This window comes from Apodemus sylvaticus, chromosome 13, assembly GCF_947179515.1.
Source record: "Apodemus sylvaticus chromosome 13, mApoSyl1.1, whole genome shotgun sequence".
Classification (NCBI taxonomy): Eukaryota; Metazoa; Chordata; class Mammalia; order Rodentia; family Muridae; genus Apodemus; species Apodemus sylvaticus.
This window is the reverse complement of record NC_067484.1, coordinates 95,347,658-95,364,819: the sequence shown is the minus strand read 5'-3', so window position 1 is coordinate 95,364,819 and position 17,162 is coordinate 95,347,658. Positions and strand designations below refer to the sequence as shown.

The following is a 17,162-nucleotide window of genomic DNA, read 5'->3' as shown; positions in this document are numbered from 1 at the left end:
TTTATTGAAATGCTTAGGAAAACACTTTTCTACTACTTTGATATCTAATCAAGGTTTTTACCTTAGGCAAAAATGTCAGAGCCATTTAAAGAAACAGTTCCATGAAAACAATTATTTTCCCAAATATTATGCTAAATGGAGTAGTGTTTAAAAAAAAAATCTGAGTAAGGTAACCTACCAATTGAACTTCTCCAAATGCACCTCTGCCGATTACCTTTACTACTTCATAATCTTCAGCTTTCATTCGCAAATCTCTAATTTTATTTATTGTGTCTTTATCTGTATGAAAAATATAATTAAGTCACTAAAGCATTATTATAATAAACACTACTTATTTTACAATCAAATTACTCAAAACACAATTTTAAAAAGCCCACTTCATTACAAATTAGGGCTGGGATGTAGGTCAATGGTGAAATACTTGCCTCTTTCGGTCCCCAGTTTAAGCCCCAGTACTCTTATCACTTGAAATAATTGATATATATAAAATTTGAAGTTATAATTTTAAGTATAAAAATACTTAATATGCTAGGAACTGTTTCAAATTCTGTAATGATTTTATTATTACATCAAAAATTTTTATAAAAATCTAATGATATAAAGTTTTAAACACAAAAACTGCTGTGCTTTTACTTTTAATTTTTTTAAGCTTTCTTATGCATCCTACATTTCCAAGATATTGGGAGGTCAAACTTAGGGTTCTGTTTATGCTAGGCAAGTATATTTTACCAACTGAACTACATCCCCAAGCTAAATATAAATGCTGTAGTAGTAGTAGTAGTAGTAGTAGTAGTAGTAGTAGCAGTAGCAGTAGTAGTAATAGTAGTAGTAGTAGTAGTAGTAGTAGTAGTAGTAGTAGTAATAATGTTAATAATAATTTACTTCTGGCATTTTAGGTATATATCACATTTTATTAAGGAAACATAGGTAGATGTTTCTATCAAAGAAATAAAAATTTCTGAGCCGGGCGGTGGTGGCGCACGCCTGTAATCCCAGCACTTGGGAGGCAGAGGCAGGCGGATTTCTGAGTTCGAGGCCAGCCTGGTCTACAGAGTGAGTTCCAGGTGCATGCCGTTAATCCCAGTACTTGGGAGGCAGAGGCAGGAGGATCTCTGTGAGCTCCAAGCCTTCTGGGTCTATACAGGGAGTTCCAGGCTAGCCAGGGATACTGAGACCCTACCTTAAAAAAAAAAAAAAAAAAATTCTGTTTATGTTGTTTATGTGAATCATTTATGATGATCCTTTAAAAAAATATAAAAATTTTGGCTGGGCGTGGTGGCATGCACCTTTAATTCCAGTACTTGGGAGACGTACTGGCAGTCTCTGTACTAAGGCCAGCCTGGACAGGACAAGTTCCAGGACAGCCAGGGTCTCTCTCTCACACACACACACACACACACACACACACACACACAACAAACAAACAAACAAACAAACAAACAAACCTATCCTATCCTGGAAAAAAAAATATCCCCAAAAAGCAAGTTCAATATATCAAAGGCACATGTACTAAGGAATAAAAATTAAATTTCTAACCTGCAATCTTTAAACTTACAACATTAATCTGAAGCTAGACTTTAAAACATGCAGTGGGGAATCAATGCAATTATTCTTATTAACCTGTCATGTTACAGATGACAATAATTTTCAAATCTTCCCCTGGAGAGTTATCTCCTAATTTGGTCATAGGTTAAAATAGGGCTATATATTTTTTTTAAATCCCTATGGGTCAACACTGGAATGAGATTTCATAGAAAAGCTTCCCATATCAATGTTGTCTACACATATAAGACTATTAAAGTTTTAGTTCCTAATAAAAGTAACTATAATATTTTTACCTTTCTGTTAAAATGTTCAAATTAAAATATTTTTATAGGTTATGACCAACAGACATATGCAATGTTAATAAATTCCTGTACACGGATAAGTATATTTAGTAACTTTCCAGATCAAAGTAATGCAAGACCTACTACAAAGTTACAATATTCAACTTAGTACATAAATATTTTTGCCTACTCTACATTAGGTCCACTAGAAATATAAAAAGGTAATGGTTACGATGTTACTGTTATGAATTCTAGAACATCCAGGGCTACCCAGTGAAACCTTTTCTGGGGAGTTGGGCAGGGATTCTAATTCAAAACTATTTAAAAATAAAACATTTAAGCATGGTTTGTAAAGTACTAAGAAAATACCAATTAAAGTCTGTCACTGACAGAAAACTTTTAGGGAAACACCCGAGACACATTTGAAATGAAAAGTAGTTGTTAGGCACATGAGATCATGAAGACAGACCATTTAAGTGATGGAACAGCAGAACCGTATACACAAGGGCTCTGCCGCTAGATTAGTATGCTTGTGGCAGAAGAGAATGGAGAACCCCAATCTGGTTAAGGAGCCTGAACTTTGTCTTTAAGTCACTTGTTAGAAAATTATCATTTGCTGGGCAGAGTGACACATGCCTTTAATAACACTCCAGAGGCAGAAGCAGGCAGATCTTTGAGTTCGAGGCCACTTTATCTACTCAGTGAGCTCTGGACCAGCTCCCCCATTCCACCTCCCAAAAAAAGGAAGGAAGGAAGGAAGGAAGGAAGGGAGGAAGGAAGGAAGGAAGGAAGGGAGGGAGGGAGGGAGGGAGGGAGGGAGGGAGGGAGGGGAGAGGGAGGAGAGGGAGGAGAGGCAGGAGAGGCAGGAGAGGGAGACAGAGGAAGAGGGAGAGGATAAGGGAGAGGGAGAGAAAGAAGAGGGAGAGGGAGAGGGAGAAGAAGAGGGAGAGAGAAGTAAGCAAGCAAGAAAGTAAGAAAAAAATCTATGACTTAATAATAGGAAGACTTTTTTCCCCCAGATTACAGGTTTAGGCAGCTCTCAATATATAAAAATTAAGGCACGATATAAAAATCACTAGCATGCTTAAAAGCTGTAAATGGAAACTAATGTAAATAAGCATAATCAAACCTATACTTCAACTACTCAGAAGAATGTTAAAGATAAATTCAGTAAGGACAAAACTGAAGCGAGAGAATTTTAAGAGTATTTTAATATTTTACATAAGAAATAAGAAAATCCTAAGCTGAGGTAGTGTGTTAGAATGGTCAGTGACACTGAAAAAGTATTCAAAATCTTGAGGAAGCTGGCAGACAAAACATTAGAAATCAAATAGATCCTTCTGGTTCCTTGATGTTTTAGCTTGTCCTAGCTGTTGGCCAATAGCTTTGTGACTAAATGCATATAAGAGACTGTCAAATTACACAGACCAATGGACACAAAAATAAGTCCACACAGACTCAACCACACTAAATTCTGACACATACCTGTAGAGGAATTTTAATCCAGCAATATTGCTACCCTGGCTGGAATACAGATCGACCCTTAGTAAACACCCTTAATCCCAAACAATGAAGGTAAAAGTTATTTGTAAAAGAAAGCACCCATGTTTCAAAGTGATGTCTAATTGAGTGGCAAAGTGATCAGAAAGATTTGACAGAAATGTATGTGCCCAAATCTCATGAGAATGGAGAACAAGGAAGCCCTGTAGAGATTAAGAGGCAGTTTTATCAGGACAGTTAATAGAGACACAGGATGGAGAGAGAGTGAAGGAGAGGGAAAGGGAGAAGGAGAAGGAGAGGAAGAAGGAGAGAGGGAGAGAGGGAGGGAGAAAGAGAAGAGAAGAGAAGAGAAGAGAAGAGAAGAGAAGAGAAGAGAAGAGAAGAGAAGAGAAGAGAAGAGAAGAGAAGAGAAGAGAGAAAAGAGAGAGAATGAGAAGGAGCCGGAAGATTAGAACATATGCCAAAGTTTGTATGAGGCCAAGCAGAGCCAGATTCAATCAGTCCGCTTGGAGAGGAATTTGAGCCAGAATAGCTGAGTTGAACCAGCCAGTCAAGAGTTCAGAAAGAATAAAAAGGGTGAACTTATTCATCAGTAAGTCTTAAAGGCTGAAACATTCTAGGCTTAAATAAGACTGTACAAAGGCGAGAAGCTTCTAGGGCTAGGACTGGGTTAGCAGACTGAGGTATTAAGCCTTGGAGATGACAATAACATTAGGCGAATAAAAGTTACTTTTACACATGCCAAAATATACACTAGAAAAGAGACTGCCTTTCAACAAATAAAACTAGGAAACTGGATACACACATATAAAAGAATTAAATCTAAGTTATATGTTTCCTTATAACTTAGGAAGCATATAACTTCCTTAACATATCTAAGTTATATGTTTCCTTATAATGTTGAGGTAAGTTTCTTTCACATTTATGAATATAAATTTTATTTCATTTTTCTACATCTAATAATTTATACATTTCCTTTATTAATATACTAATATCATAAAGTACACTGATTTTTGTACTACTGGTAGAAACCTCTCATTTGTGACTTTTACTTATCATTATATATGATTTGTTAAAATTTTGTTTAATTAATATTACTTTTCTTGCATTTTTCTCTAGCTTAATATTCCAAAAGAGCTATACAAATTTCTCTCCTAGCTAATATTTCTATTTATAAAATGCAATACAAGAACATACTTAATATTAGAAAAGCAATAAAGTAGTAAAATTAAGTTGGACGTTGTGGCTCACACATAGAATGCTAGCTTTCAAGAGAGGCAATGTGGTTTGAGACAAAGGAAACCAAATAGAAAAGAATAATAGATTAAGAAGGTTATTATCCCAGTATCTGTCATACTATACTCTACCCTCTACCTCTAGACTAATGATCACCCTCTGCCTTTGTCTACCACCAAATAAACTGTAGTTCATCGTTGTTTATTTCACTGTTATTTAGTATAGGGATAAACAAATAAAAACTAATAAAACTGTCCAATTCTTTCAGTAGGTTACAAGACATTAGTAAGAATTTTATACTTAAAATTTCACAATTCAAAGAGATAGGGATGTAGCTCAACAGTAGACTACTTGCATATGCAAAGCACTGGGTTACATTTTCATCAGGTAGGAAAAAATCATTCCCAAATCAGAATTTGGTACCAAACTCCAAGACAAAATTAAAACTGATTTTGAAGAAAAATCCAACAAAAGTACAAAATAGGTAATTCAAACTCTACTATATAGAAATAACAAAAAGAAATTACAGCAACAACAACAAAATACAACTATTTTATATGACTAGATTAAGGCTTTGGAATAGAAATAAACAGGCTGGGAAGAATTTTATAATCAACTTCTTACTGCTATTTTTAATTTAAACCATATTTTTAAATAAGTTCAAAATCTAAAATAAACTTTTAGAAGAGAATATCTATAATAAGCATATACAAAACAGCTGCCATGGAGAAAAACATTTTATTTTATGATGGGTTGTCATATGTAATCAATTTTTACCTGTAGGTTTCCAAATGTAATAACTAATTCTTTTATAAACGAAGGGATCAAATATAGTATTAAAACTTGAATATGCACATACATGCATTTTAAAATACATATTTCTACTTTAGCTTTATACTTTTCACCCCTTTTCCCCAAATTACTTTCTGTGCATTCTTGATAGGCATCTAGACTAGTTTCTAAAATTTCATTCACAAGGTGCCTTGTTAGTGCAGCAGCTAGTGCCAATCTTTGCACTAATATTACATAGAATTCACTAATGGAATAGTTAAGAATGCAACAGAAGGGGAAAGAAGTTTGAATATCTGATAGTTATATGTACAGCAACATTAAACTACAGAAAGTACTTACATCTGCTTAGAAAGTTGTCAATATTTTTGTTTTTTCTTAAGGCAGGAAAATCCAAATCATAAACCAAGGCATCCAATCCATCCTAAAGAAACAGACAGTTAGTGTTAGGCATTAGAATATTATCTGGTTTGAATATTTAATGTCTTCTCTTCAATTTATCTTGTGCTCATTTAATACCCTTTACAAGGTTACATAAATAATAGGGAAGAGCAAAGTTCTATGTTTTTTTTATTTCATATACACATTTTTTTTTTTAACTTTCAAAATCTTCCTGTGGAAGAGTACCAGGCTGACTTCATGTGATTATGATTCATATAATCATTTTACAAGGATAAAAAATTTTACATTCCACTTAACCTTACTTCTAAATTTATCTTCATTTCATAGGTGTTCAGCAAAAACCTACATGTGACTATAAGTGTTTTAAAGGATAATAGCTAAATAATATTTAATGAAGCATAAAATTTACTCTAAATCATACATAACCATATATGTGAGCTGTATACATATTTAATTACAAAAACATACTAGGTGTTCATAGGCAGGGCTCACTTTCTTAGTGCACTTTCTAGGCCAACAAACAGCAAAAGACAAATAGAAGCTTTTTGGTTTTCAAAACCAGACATTCAAATATGTAACCAAATGCTGGGCAATGTGATGGTGTAGTAATCCATACAACCAAGGGAAAGCTTGTGCTGAGACTGTATCTTGCTACATGATATAGTAGAAGGCAGAGTAAGGTAATCCTAAAATGTTTTCATTACAAAGATTGCTCTTTCTGTTTATGTAGCTTATGCAATGATTAGTACTATAGAGAACAAAGTCTGTAGATCATACTAATAAAGTGATGAATTCCAGATAGGTAACAATTTTTCAAGCTTAAAAAAAAATCAATTTCATTCCAAAGAAAAATACACTTGTATTTATATGCTATTAAGACAAATGACATAACCTTTTTGAGCCTGTGTTCTCTTGATGTAAAAGGAGAATAGTTATCTATTTATATCTATAACTCATATCAGATTTGAGACTAGGTTAAGTATGTGAAGTCCTGAATATTCCCACTTTTATTTTGACTATAGTTCGTCTCCCTAATTGCTAGGAATAAAAACTTATGCATTTTAGTCATGTAGTTATAAAATCTTAAGAGTAAACTCAGGTCTTATTGTTAAATGCAGCAATTCCACCTGTCTTTTGCTAGACCACTGAGCCTGGGAATGTATTTATTAATGAAAATCTGGCCACCTCTACTAGCTGCATATGTCTACTAGATGTTTGGACCTACCATCAAATATTTTAACTCTATAAATAACATGGGATGATCTATGTTTTTCAGTAGCATCCATAGGCATAACACAAGGCTAAGGAAATTTAAGACACTAGAGTAAACAAGAGGGGTTCAGGCTTCCACTCTGATATAGTAGAAAAGCTGTACAATACAAGCAATGTGAATATTCAGCCATAAATTAGGTCAAGAAAGCCTCCAAAGTCCTACAAAATGAATATGGAGACTGCAGAGAAGACCTGAGGAGTTTGATTCTCAGCACCCACATTGGGCTTGTTACTCTCTAGTTTCAGGAGTCCTGATTGATACCCTCCTTCTGACCTCTGAAGGCACCTGCCCACATGTGGTACATATATATATATATATATATATATATATATATATATATATATATATATATATATAAACAAACAAACAAGTAATGATGAATTCTGCATTTCTTAAAGGTGATATTATCATTTATATAAACTGGTCTTTTCTTCTGTAGAAAACTGGAGAAGAAAATAACAAAAAACGTCTCTCTGAAAGTTTAGAAGTAAAGCTATATATATATATATATATATATATATATATATATATATATATATATATATAAAGTACCTACCAACTCTTTTAAGTAGGGTCTACATAAAGAGAAAACACTAATTTTGAGGTCTTTATAAAACCCAGTGTGAGTAAGATGAAGACAGTGTACAGCAAAGAAGAAAACCAAGAGTGCTCCTGACTAGAAATGGTAAGAACATGTCAGAGGTAAAACTGTGAAAAATAGGTTACGGACATTAAAGTAAGACATAGCACGGTAGGAATTTGAGTGTTTTATCTTTCAATACCCATTTTGAAACAAGAGTTTAAGAGGAAAAAGGAGAGTGGCATATAACATCTTTAATTTAGTAAAGTCTGGCAATAAAATAAGATGATGCATTAGAACTAGAAGACTTGGGTGGAAAGGAACAATTTGGAGGATGCTGTAAAATACAGGCACAACCAGATAAAAGACTGAATTAAACATCAAAACTGAGTGCAGACAAGAAGCAAAAGAACTCTATGAATAACTAACAGGGGCAGGATGAGCTGAGCGCGATTATGTCTGTTTAAGAATGTTTATACTATATCTTTTAGCCTATATGATGGCTTTACTAACAAATAAATATACAAAATAAAAACTAGAAAAATGTTTTGAACATATTAAATTAAAGGTCTCCAAAGAGCTTAAGTATAGATTAAAAAATGACAGCTAACAATTTGAGTTTTACTTCAATTTTTTTTTTTACTTGAGTCACATTTGGAAGTCATAAGAATATTCATAGACCTTCAAAACGGATGCAGTTATCCAACAAAAGTAGATGAAGAAATAAAAATGTCAAGAATAAAATCCTGAGAAATGATGGCATTTGAGAGCTAAACAAGACAAATATATACAATGGGAAACACAGAGGAATAAAGACAGAAGAACCTCAAGAAAACTGAAGAAAACACCTAGAAGGAACTTAAGAGCAAGTGAAATGCAACAAAAAGGACAAGTAGTTCTATAAATGAAATGAAGCCAAGTCATTTGGAATTAAATGGCAGACAGTTGTACATGTTTGAATGACTTAGTGCCAGGGAACTAAATATATATTTCAGAAATAATCAAAATATTGAGCTTTGTATTTATATATGTATTTCACTGTTTTGTTTTTCAAGTTTGCTGTTTTTGAGATAGGGTTTCACTACATAGACCAAACTGATCTTTAACTGATGAGCCTCCTGCCTAATTTTCACATGTGCTACGATTATAGGCACATATCTTCATAACCTAGTTCAACATATGTTGCGTTTTGTGTAGTTGGCAATGTGGGAAGCTCTAAGCTCCCTTCTCCCTATAAATATTATTAATAAGCCATTAAACAAATAAACACACACACACAAACTGGACAATGGCTGAAGGATTTATATAACACCACTGCTACAGTCAAGTAAGAAGTCATCTTAAAACCTGCAGGAAGAAGCCTCTTTATATTACTTGTTTTCTGGACCTACCTCTGGGCAAGGACAGCTTGTATAGTCTTGGGCAACTAGCAGAATGAATCTCATTCCCACATACCTTGAACCCGAGGTAAAGGTAAACTGTTTATGTCTGTTCCTATCTATATGAGAGTAAGGGACCAAGGGCCTCATCTGTTTCACATAACAGAGAATACAGACAGGTAAGCAGCAGGTGCTATTCATAAAATTTTGCTATGTGGAAGGCTACGACAAACTCCACTGAGAACCAAGACAAGTCTGGGAGCAAATGAGAGATTTCTGATACAACACCTAGGTCCAGTGAGACTATTTGGGGTATTTATATTCTCAAAAGCAGCCAGGTATATGACAGTATTTAGAAAATCAACACACCTGCACACCAATTAGGGGGGAAAAAGATATTTAAAAGCTAACAACAAAAAAACTATGAAGCATTAAATTTTCGCCACAGTGCAAGTCTAGATAGCTGGGGGATTAAAGAATATGCCAGCATACAGTAAGTTCAAAGACTCTTTTTTGTGAAACTCTTATGTGGTTTTGGTGTTTGTACACCGAATGATGGAAAAAGAAATTTCCATCCAAACAGCTGAAGACAGACAGTACCTCAGAAAGAGGTACTACAATCATATCCAAGTCAGGACGAGGAATGTAGCTCAGTTGATAGAGTGACTGTATGGTATGCAGGAAGCTCTATGTTTAATTCCCAGCACCGAAAAACTGGCACAATGAGATCACCTTCATCTACAAAGAAGGTTCAAGAGTCAGCCTAGGATACATGTAAGAGAAGTGACCTTGTCTCAAAAAACAGAACAAAGATAACACATTACTCTGGAAAATGGAGAAAATCTAACTTGATTCCAAAGTTAGCATCGTGTAACAAATAGCTAATTTTTAATTTTAAAACTCACAAATAGATAGATAAGGCACAGAAAAACATGCCTTAATTTAGAAGAATAAAATAAATGTACAGAAAGCATCCTTTGGGAAGCCTAAACATTGGGTTTACTAAGCAAAGAAAAAAGAAATTCACTTCAAATGTAATACACATTAAGCTGAAAGATAAAAAGATGAGCAATTTACTCAGCATACAGATTCATCAAAAGAGAGAAAAGTCACATCAGCACCTCTTAAAAGCTGTCCTCAAAACAAAGTGCAAAAAACGACACTGTTAGGAGTCAATCCACCAGAAAGGCAAAGCTATCTTCAGTGTGAATGCACATAACAATGGAACTAGAAATGAAAAAGCAGGAACTGATGGAAATAAAAATACACAATTTTAATTGGCAACCTAAACACTTCACTTTCCACAACTAATAGACCTAGGCAAAAGAATAGCAAGAAAAATTCAATATGAAACAACAGGATCTGATATGAAACATTCCACCCTAAAACAGCACGTATGCATTCTTTTTCAAAAAATGACTTATTTACTTTATATGTGTAAGTGCTTTCCCTGCATGTATGTCTGTGTACCACAGACATGCCATGTACAAAAGAGGGTGTTGGAACGTAAAGAACTTAATTACAGGTGGTTATAAGCCACCATGTACATGCTAGAAACTGAACTCAGGGCCTCTGAAAGAACAGAAAGTGCTCTTAACCACTGAACCACCTCTCCAGTTTAGTAATCACATTGCTTATAAGTGCTCACAGGTGCTTACCAGGATACTCTATCTCCTTGGCATAACAAATCTCAACCATTTAGAAGAATTAAAATCATACAAGATGTTTTCTGGTAAAACTGTAATCAAGCCACAATAAACAAACATCCAAATACATGGAAAAATAACAGATTTCTAAGTAATTCACCAGACAAAGAAGTCTCAAGGGAAAAGGCAATCAATATATATTGAACTGACAAAAAAAAAAAAAAAAAAGGGAGCTATAACATACCAAACTATGTGAAATGCTGCTGAAGCAATGCTTAAAGGAAAGTGTATACTACTAAATGCTTTTATCAGAAAAGAGCTTGGCTGCAGAAAAACCCAGGTGTAAAGTGCTAACTTGCATAAAACAGAAAGAGAAAGGTTTTCAATCAACAATCTGAATTTCTTTCTTAAAAAACAAAAATAAAAAAAACCCCAGTGCCTCCAAAAAGATACTGGAAAGAGCATAGACTAACAGCTTGACAGCACAGCTGCAGGCTATAGAACAAAAAGAAGCAAATACACCCAAAGAGGAGTAGACAGCAGGAAATAATCAAACTCAGGGCTGAAATCAACCAAGTAGAAACAAAAAGAACTATACAAAGAATCAGCCAAACCAAGAGCAGGTTCTTTAAAAAAAATCCAACAAGACAGATAAACCCTTAGCCAGACTAACCAGAGGGCACAGAGACAGTATCCAAATCAGCAAAATCAGAAATGAAAAGGGAAACGTAATAACAGATACTGAGGAAATCCAAAAAAAAATATCAGATCCTACTACAAAAGCCTATACTGAACAAAACTGGAAAATCTAAATGAAGTGGACATTTTTCTTGACAGATACCAAGTACCAAATTCAATCAGGATCGGATGAATGATCTAAACAATTCCATAACCCCTAAAGAAATTGAAGCAGTCATTAATAATCTCCCAATCAAAAAAGGCCTAGGACCAGATGGGTTTAATGCAGAGCTCTATCAGACCTTTAAAGAAGACCTAATACCAATACTCTTCAAACTATTCCACAAAATAGAAACAAAAGGAATACTACCCAATTCATTTTATGAAGCCACAATTACTCTTGATACCTAAATCACACAAAGACACAACAAAGAGAACTTTAGACCAATTTCCCTTATGAATATCGATGTAAAAGTATGCAATAAAATTCTTGACAACAGAATCCAAGAATACATCAAAAAGTTCACACACCATGATCTTCATCCCAAGGATGCAGGGATAGTTCAATATACAGAAATCCATCAATGTAATACGCTATATAAACAAACTCAAAGAAAAAAAACCACATGATTATTTCATTAGAGACTGAGAAAGCATTTGACAAAATCCAACACCTCTTCATGATAAAAGTCTTGGAAAGATCAGGAATTCAAGGCCTATACCTAAACATAGTAAAAGCAATATACAGCAAACCAGTAGCGAACATCAAACTAAATGGAGAGAAACTTGAAGCAATCCCACTGAAATCAGGGACTAGACAAGGCTATCCACTCTCTGCCTATCTGGTCAATATAGTACTCGAAGTCCTAGCCAGAGCAATTAGACAACAAAAGGGGGTCAAAGGGATCCAAATTGGAAAGGCAGAAGTCAAAGTATCACTATTTGGAGATGCTATGATAGTATACTTAAGTGACCCCCAAAATTCCACCAGAGAACTCCTAAACCTGATAAACAACTTCAGCAAAGTGGCTGGATATAAAATTAACTCAAATCAGTAGCCTTCCTATACTCAAAGGATAAAGAGGCTGAGAAAGAAATTAGAGAAACAACTCCCTTCACAATAGTCACAAATGATATAAAATACCTTGTGTGACTCTAACCAAAGAAGTGAAATCTATATGACAAGAACTTCAAGTCTCTGAAGAATGAAAATGAAGAAAATCTCAGATGATGGAAATATCTCCCATGCTCATGGATTGGTAGGGTTAATATAGTAAAAATGGCCATCTTGCCAAAAGCAATCTACAGATTCAATGCAATCTCCATCAAAATTCCAACTCAATTCTTCATAGAATTAGAAAGAGCAATTTCCAAATTTATCTGAAATAACAAAAAACCCAGGATAGTGAAAACTATTTTCAACAGTAAAAGAACTTCTGGTGGAATCACCATCTCTGATCTCAAGCTATACTACAGAGCACTAGTGATAAAAAAACTGCATGGGATTGGTACAATGACAGGCAGGTAGATCAATGGAATAGAACCGAAGACCCAGAAATGAACCCTCACACCTATGGTCACTTGATCTTTGACAAAGGAGCCAAAACCATCCAGTGGAAAAAAGACAGCATCTTCAACAAATGGTGCTGGGTCAACTAGCAGTCAACAGGTAGAAGAATGCAAATTGATCCATTCTTATCTCCTTGTTCAAAGTGCAAGTCCAAGTGGATCAAGGACCTCCACATAAAAACCAGATATATTGAATCTAATAGAAGAGAAAGTGGGGAAGAACCTGGAGCACATGGGCGCAGGGGAAATTTTTCCAGAATAGAATATCAATAGCTTATGCTCTGAGATCAAGAATTGACAAAAGGTACCTCATAAAATTGCAAAGCTTCTGTAAGGCCAAGGACACTGTCAATAGGACAAACAGGCAACCAACAGATTGGGAAATGATCTTTACCAAGCCTACATCTGACAGAGGACTAATATCCAATACATACAAAGAACTCAAGAAGTTAAGACTCCAGAGAACCAAATAACCCTATTAAAAATGGGGCACAGAGCTAAACAAAGAATTCTCAACTGAGGAATACTGGATGGCTGAGAAACTCCTAAAGAAATATTCAATCTCCTTAACCAGGGAAATACAAATCAAAACAACCCTGAGATTTCACCTCACACCAGTCAGAATGGCCAAGATCAAATCTTAGGGGACAGTAGAGAGGATGCTGGAGAGGATGTGGAGAAAGAGGAACACTCCTCCATTGCTGGTGGAATTGCAAGCTGGTACAACCACTCTGGAAATCAATTTGGCGGTTCCTCAGAAAATTGAACATAACACTACCTGAGGACCCAGCTATATCACTCCTGGGCATATACCCAGAAGATTCTCCAACATTTAATAAGAACACATGCTCCTCCACTATGTTCATAGCAGCCTTATTTATAATAGCAAGCAGCTGGAAAGAACCCAGATGTCCCTCAACAGAGGAATGGACACAGAAAATGTGGTACATTTACGCAATGGAGTACTACTCAGTTATTAAAAACAATGAATTCACGAAATTCTTAGGCAAATGGATGGAGCTAGAAACTATCAACTTGAATGAGGTAACCCAGTCACAAAATAACACACATGGTATGCACTTGTTGATAAGTGGCTATTAACCCAAAAGCTTGGAATACCCAAGATACAACTCCCAGACCACATGAAGATCTTCGGAAGACCAAAGTGTGGATACTTTGATCCTTATTGGCAGGTGGATCAAAATACCCGTGGCTCACAGCCAACCAAGAGACTGAGCATAGGGTTCCCCAATAGAGCAGCTACTGAAAGGACTCAAGGAGCTGAAGAGGTTTGCAGCTCTGCAGGAGGAACAATAATAGGTACCAACCAGTACCCCCAGAGCTCCGAGGGACTAAACCACCAACCAAAGAGTACACATGGAGGGACCCATGGCTCCAGCTACATATGTAGCAGAGGATGGCCATTTCAAACATCAATGAGAGGAGAGGCCATTGGTCCTGTGATAGCTCGATTCCCTAGAATAGGGGAATGCAAATCAGGAAATTGGGTGGGGAGAGGGGCTGAGTAGGGGGTGGGAAGATGGGATAGGGTATTTTCGAAGGGGTAACTCAGGAAAGGGGATACCATTTGAAGTGTAAATAAAGCAAATATCTAAAAAACAAAACAAAAACACCTCACATAGACTAAAAACATAACAATCTAGAATTCTAAGAGATATATGAGGTTAATAACTTCTACTTAGTAAGATGTATTAGAGATGCACCTGAATAGGGTACCACCAGAAGGCCAGTGAGCAACCTGCAGAGCAAGATAAACTATCACAGGTAAAAACCCTTTGCAGTCAGACCAGGTGAATGTGTGACACATTGGTAAAAAGGGCCAAAAGCCAACTACTTATCAGGTTACACCACTGTTCTTATGAGGTTTCAAACACTGCTATGAAAACATCCAAAGCTTATCTCCTATCATTCTCATCACAACCTATTAAGTACACGCTTCTTAATTCCATTTTATAGATTGAGGAAACTTGCAGTTTAGTAGAGTTTTAAGTTACTCAGCTAACATCTAAGAATGTATGGTGAACATTGACGATACCATCTACCTTATCCCACCCACTGTTATAATTTTCCTTTTTTATTTTTTTTGTATTTTTTTATTTTTTTTTTTGGTTTTTTGAGACAGGGTTTTTCTCTGTATAGCCCTGGCTGTCGTAGAACTCACTCTGTAGACCAGGCTGGACTTGAACTCAAAAATCTACCTGCCTCCACCTCCCAAAGTGCTGGGATTAAAGGCCTGCTCCACCACTGCCCAGTCATCATTTTCCTAGAAACTGTTTAGCCATTCCAATAGTTTTCATGTGATCCTCATCATAACTGATTGGTTATACTTAAGTTGGCTGCCCACTTAATTAATCAACTTTTCTTTCTTTCTTTCTTTTTTAATTTTTCTTTCTAAGATCTAGACTTGAGTCAATGATTTGTAGTGGTCAAAGACACTCTGGTGTTCTCTCGGCAGTGGTGCTTTCACGTGACTAAAGCCAGTGCCAATATAAAGATAGTGAGAGAAGAGAAAGAGCCACTGAATGAATCTTCACATTTAATCAGATCAGTTTTCTCTCTGAATCTATAATTAATTTTGCATACAAAAATTTAGGCTGGGCTGTATCACCTACAAACTAATTCAGAAAATAAGTGCGCAGAATAATTATTTACAATGCACAGATATTAACAGAATACTCAAAATTCAGTTGAGATCCCAGAAAATTCTCATTAAAAGTAAAGCTAGCACACAAGACAGATACATACAAAACAGCTATATAGATGAATTCTAAACTATACAAGAGGTATGATAAGTACAGTAAGAGCTCAAAAGATAAAAATCCAACACAGAAAAATATTAAAAAAAAATCTAACACAGTTATGATGAATGTTGAGATTATAAAAGTTAAAAAAAAAAAAAGAACTCAAGGCAATAAAAGACCTTGGAAATACGTGAGCAGAATGGTAAAAACGAATGAAATACTATAGAAAAGTCTAGGTTTGTTCAGGGAAATAGTGTAAATGAAGACAAAGCAAACATGTAGGGCTGAGATTAAGAAAAATTATAGTACTTACTACAACTAGAAAACTACTTGACTAGCCCATTAGTCTAAAAAGGTTGAGTTAAAATTTGGACTTTTGGGATGGATGAAACAATAACAGAAAGCAAAGATCATAGTCAGGGAACATTTAAAATTCAGAACCTGGCTAGTGTGGTGGCACAACCCCTTAATCCCACTACTCAGGAGGCAGAGGCAGGAAGCTAGAGTTCTGTGACCCCTGAGCTAATCTAGTTTCTATAGACCATAGCAAAATATTGACACCAGTTCATTTTATCTGCATAATTAAAATCTAGGAAGTATTATGGTCCTCAAGTTTATAAACTATTTACCTTCAGGTTCAAATAAATTAGGTAATTTGCCCAATACCATAACTAGATAAAAAGCTGAACTGTTGAATGGGGGGGGTGGAGTTGGGTAGATAATAATTTACTTGATCAACCAAAAGTCTTTTCGACAAGGACAAAAAATAAAGATATATAACAACAAGGATGATGGCAATGATAGCTAATAATGACTCAGTATCAAGAACTACATAAGCGTGTTCTAGGCATTACCCTTTCTAACAGTCCTAGAAATTCTAAAAAAAAATATACTTACTCTTACTTGAAGATGATGTGCTTGAATCTTAAAACTCAGAAGAAATTTGCCCAAATTATCAAGTTAATAAGTGGCTGACTTCATTGGTTTCAGAACTACTCCTACTAAACTCATACCCTTACCCACTGTACAACTAAGAGTCTATTACAACCAAGTAATGGAAACAGGAGTAGGATGAGTCTTTTACTCTTTTTACTATGTCTTTTACTATAGAATGGGGATGAAGATTATTAGTATATAAAGAATCCTTAAAATGTTGAGGAAAAGTTGTAAAGCTGGACAAAAATAAGTAGAAATTTCAAAGTTCATAACAATAGGAAAAGATGGGGCTGGAGAGATGATGGCTTAGCACATAAGAACACTTGCTGAGGACCTTGGTTCAGTTCCCAGCACCCACAAGGTCACATATATAAAATAGATTAAATAAATTAATTAAATATATACATATATATTTAACTTTACCAGTAAGAGAAAAGGAAATTAAAATTACACTAGGATACTACTTCTTAACCTACTAAAGTTGGAAAGTGTTACTACTATTAGTAAGGACAATAAATAATCTCACTTATTACTATGGGAATAGTTTTTCATTCCTAGAAGACAGACTCATAAAATAATGAGCAAA

The 17,162-nt window shown here is 35.1% G+C and overlaps 1 protein-coding gene across 2 annotated transcripts in view; it reads right to left on the bottom strand.

Moving 5' to 3' along the window:
- The window catches only part of Rock1 (Rho associated coiled-coil containing protein kinase 1), a 98,829-nt gene that overhangs the window by 69,061 nt on the left and 12,606 nt on the right, over window positions 1-17,162 (bottom strand). For both annotated transcript variants that reach the window (XM_052201346.1, XM_052201347.1), the window contains exons 2-3: window positions 5,694-5,775; window positions 179-279 (exon numbers count right to left, since the gene is read on the bottom strand). In XM_052201346.1, coding sequence (XP_052057306.1) covers window positions 179-279; window positions 5,694-5,775 — 183 coding nt within the window. The remainder of the gene's footprint in view (window positions 1-178; window positions 280-5,693; window positions 5,776-17,162) is intronic.